Below are 1036 nucleotides of genomic sequence, written 5' to 3'. Positions count from 1 at the left end.
AAATATATATACGCTTTAGTAAAAACTGTGGTTTGAGAAAACGGGCGACAAAGGGAAAAATTAACTTTATGAGGAGATGGTGGTGACTTACATGTCTGACGTATCAAAATTAGGCTTCAGGGGGTTCTTATGCGATTAACTAGTAGTTGTATGAGTAGGTACCACAAGCGAAAATATTTTTGAACAATATTAACGTTTAAACCTCAGTGGTTCACATCTACTCTATGAAACAAGGACATTAAAAAAGAATTATCAAAATCCATCAATAAACAATCGAGATATGGTATTTCAAAGTTTTATTTTTGAACGAAACCTTTTCAAATGCGACTTTCACCCATGTTTGAGGTGTTCTAAAATACAAAGTGCATGATCAAATTAATGAAAACTTTGTTTTTCCCAGAGCTGTCAACAATATTGATATCTCTAAATCAAAGCATGTTAGAATGACTGGTTTCCAAGATATAGGCCTTCAAAAATTGAAAAAAAAAAGCCAAAATTTGTCATTAAGAGAGGCTGAAGAAGGCAAATTTTCATACATCTCAAAATCCATGCAATTGATTGGAATCGAGGCTTTCAGGGTGTACCCCCCCCCCCTCTCCTTTCCCCCTTAATTTTGCAATACACTTCAACGGGGCATGCTAGCCGATAATTTAACGCCAGCGATCATTCTCAACTTCAGGACGCTGATGTTTACTTTGTTGAACAAGTCAGAAAGAAATCAATCACCGCGTCAACTGTAGCGTCGTCGACACAAAGCATTGGACAGGCATTAGCTTCCAGAAAGATTATCTCTCCATTTTTATCGATTAAAAAGTCGATTCCAGAGATGTCAAGGCCAATTGTTTTCGTGATCGTCAGCGCCATGCTTTTCATCTCTTCCTCACCCTCGATTGTGGAGAATGTGCCTCCTGTGGACATAAGACTTGACTTGAATAAGTACATATTATGTGAGATGTATGAGACACCGGTGTAGAATGGAATTTCTGTACATGTAAATTTATAAAAATATTTACATTATCTATTTATTTATTTATTT

At 36.2% G+C, this 1036-nt stretch overlaps 1 protein-coding gene across 1 annotated transcript in view; it reads right to left on the bottom strand.

Annotated features, from left to right (window-relative positions):
- Positions 1 to 279: 279 nt before the first annotated feature.
- The window catches only part of LOC101853531 (beta-citrylglutamate synthase B), a gene marked incomplete at its 5' end in the record, with an annotated part of 8152 nt that continues 7395 nt past the window's right edge, over positions 280 to 1036 (bottom strand). The window contains 1 exon segment of the mRNA XM_005092973.2: positions 280 to 908. Within this exon segment, the coding sequence (XP_005093030.2) occupies positions 691 to 908 (218 nt within the window).

The sequence above is a fragment of the Aplysia californica genome, unplaced genomic scaffold, assembly GCF_000002075.1.
Source record: "Aplysia californica isolate F4 #8 unplaced genomic scaffold, AplCal3.0 scaffold00056, whole genome shotgun sequence".
Lineage (NCBI taxonomy): Eukaryota > Metazoa > Mollusca > Gastropoda > Aplysiida > Aplysiidae > Aplysia > Aplysia californica.
Note: the sequence above shows the minus strand (reverse complement) of the source record. Positions and strands in the feature narration are given on the sequence as shown.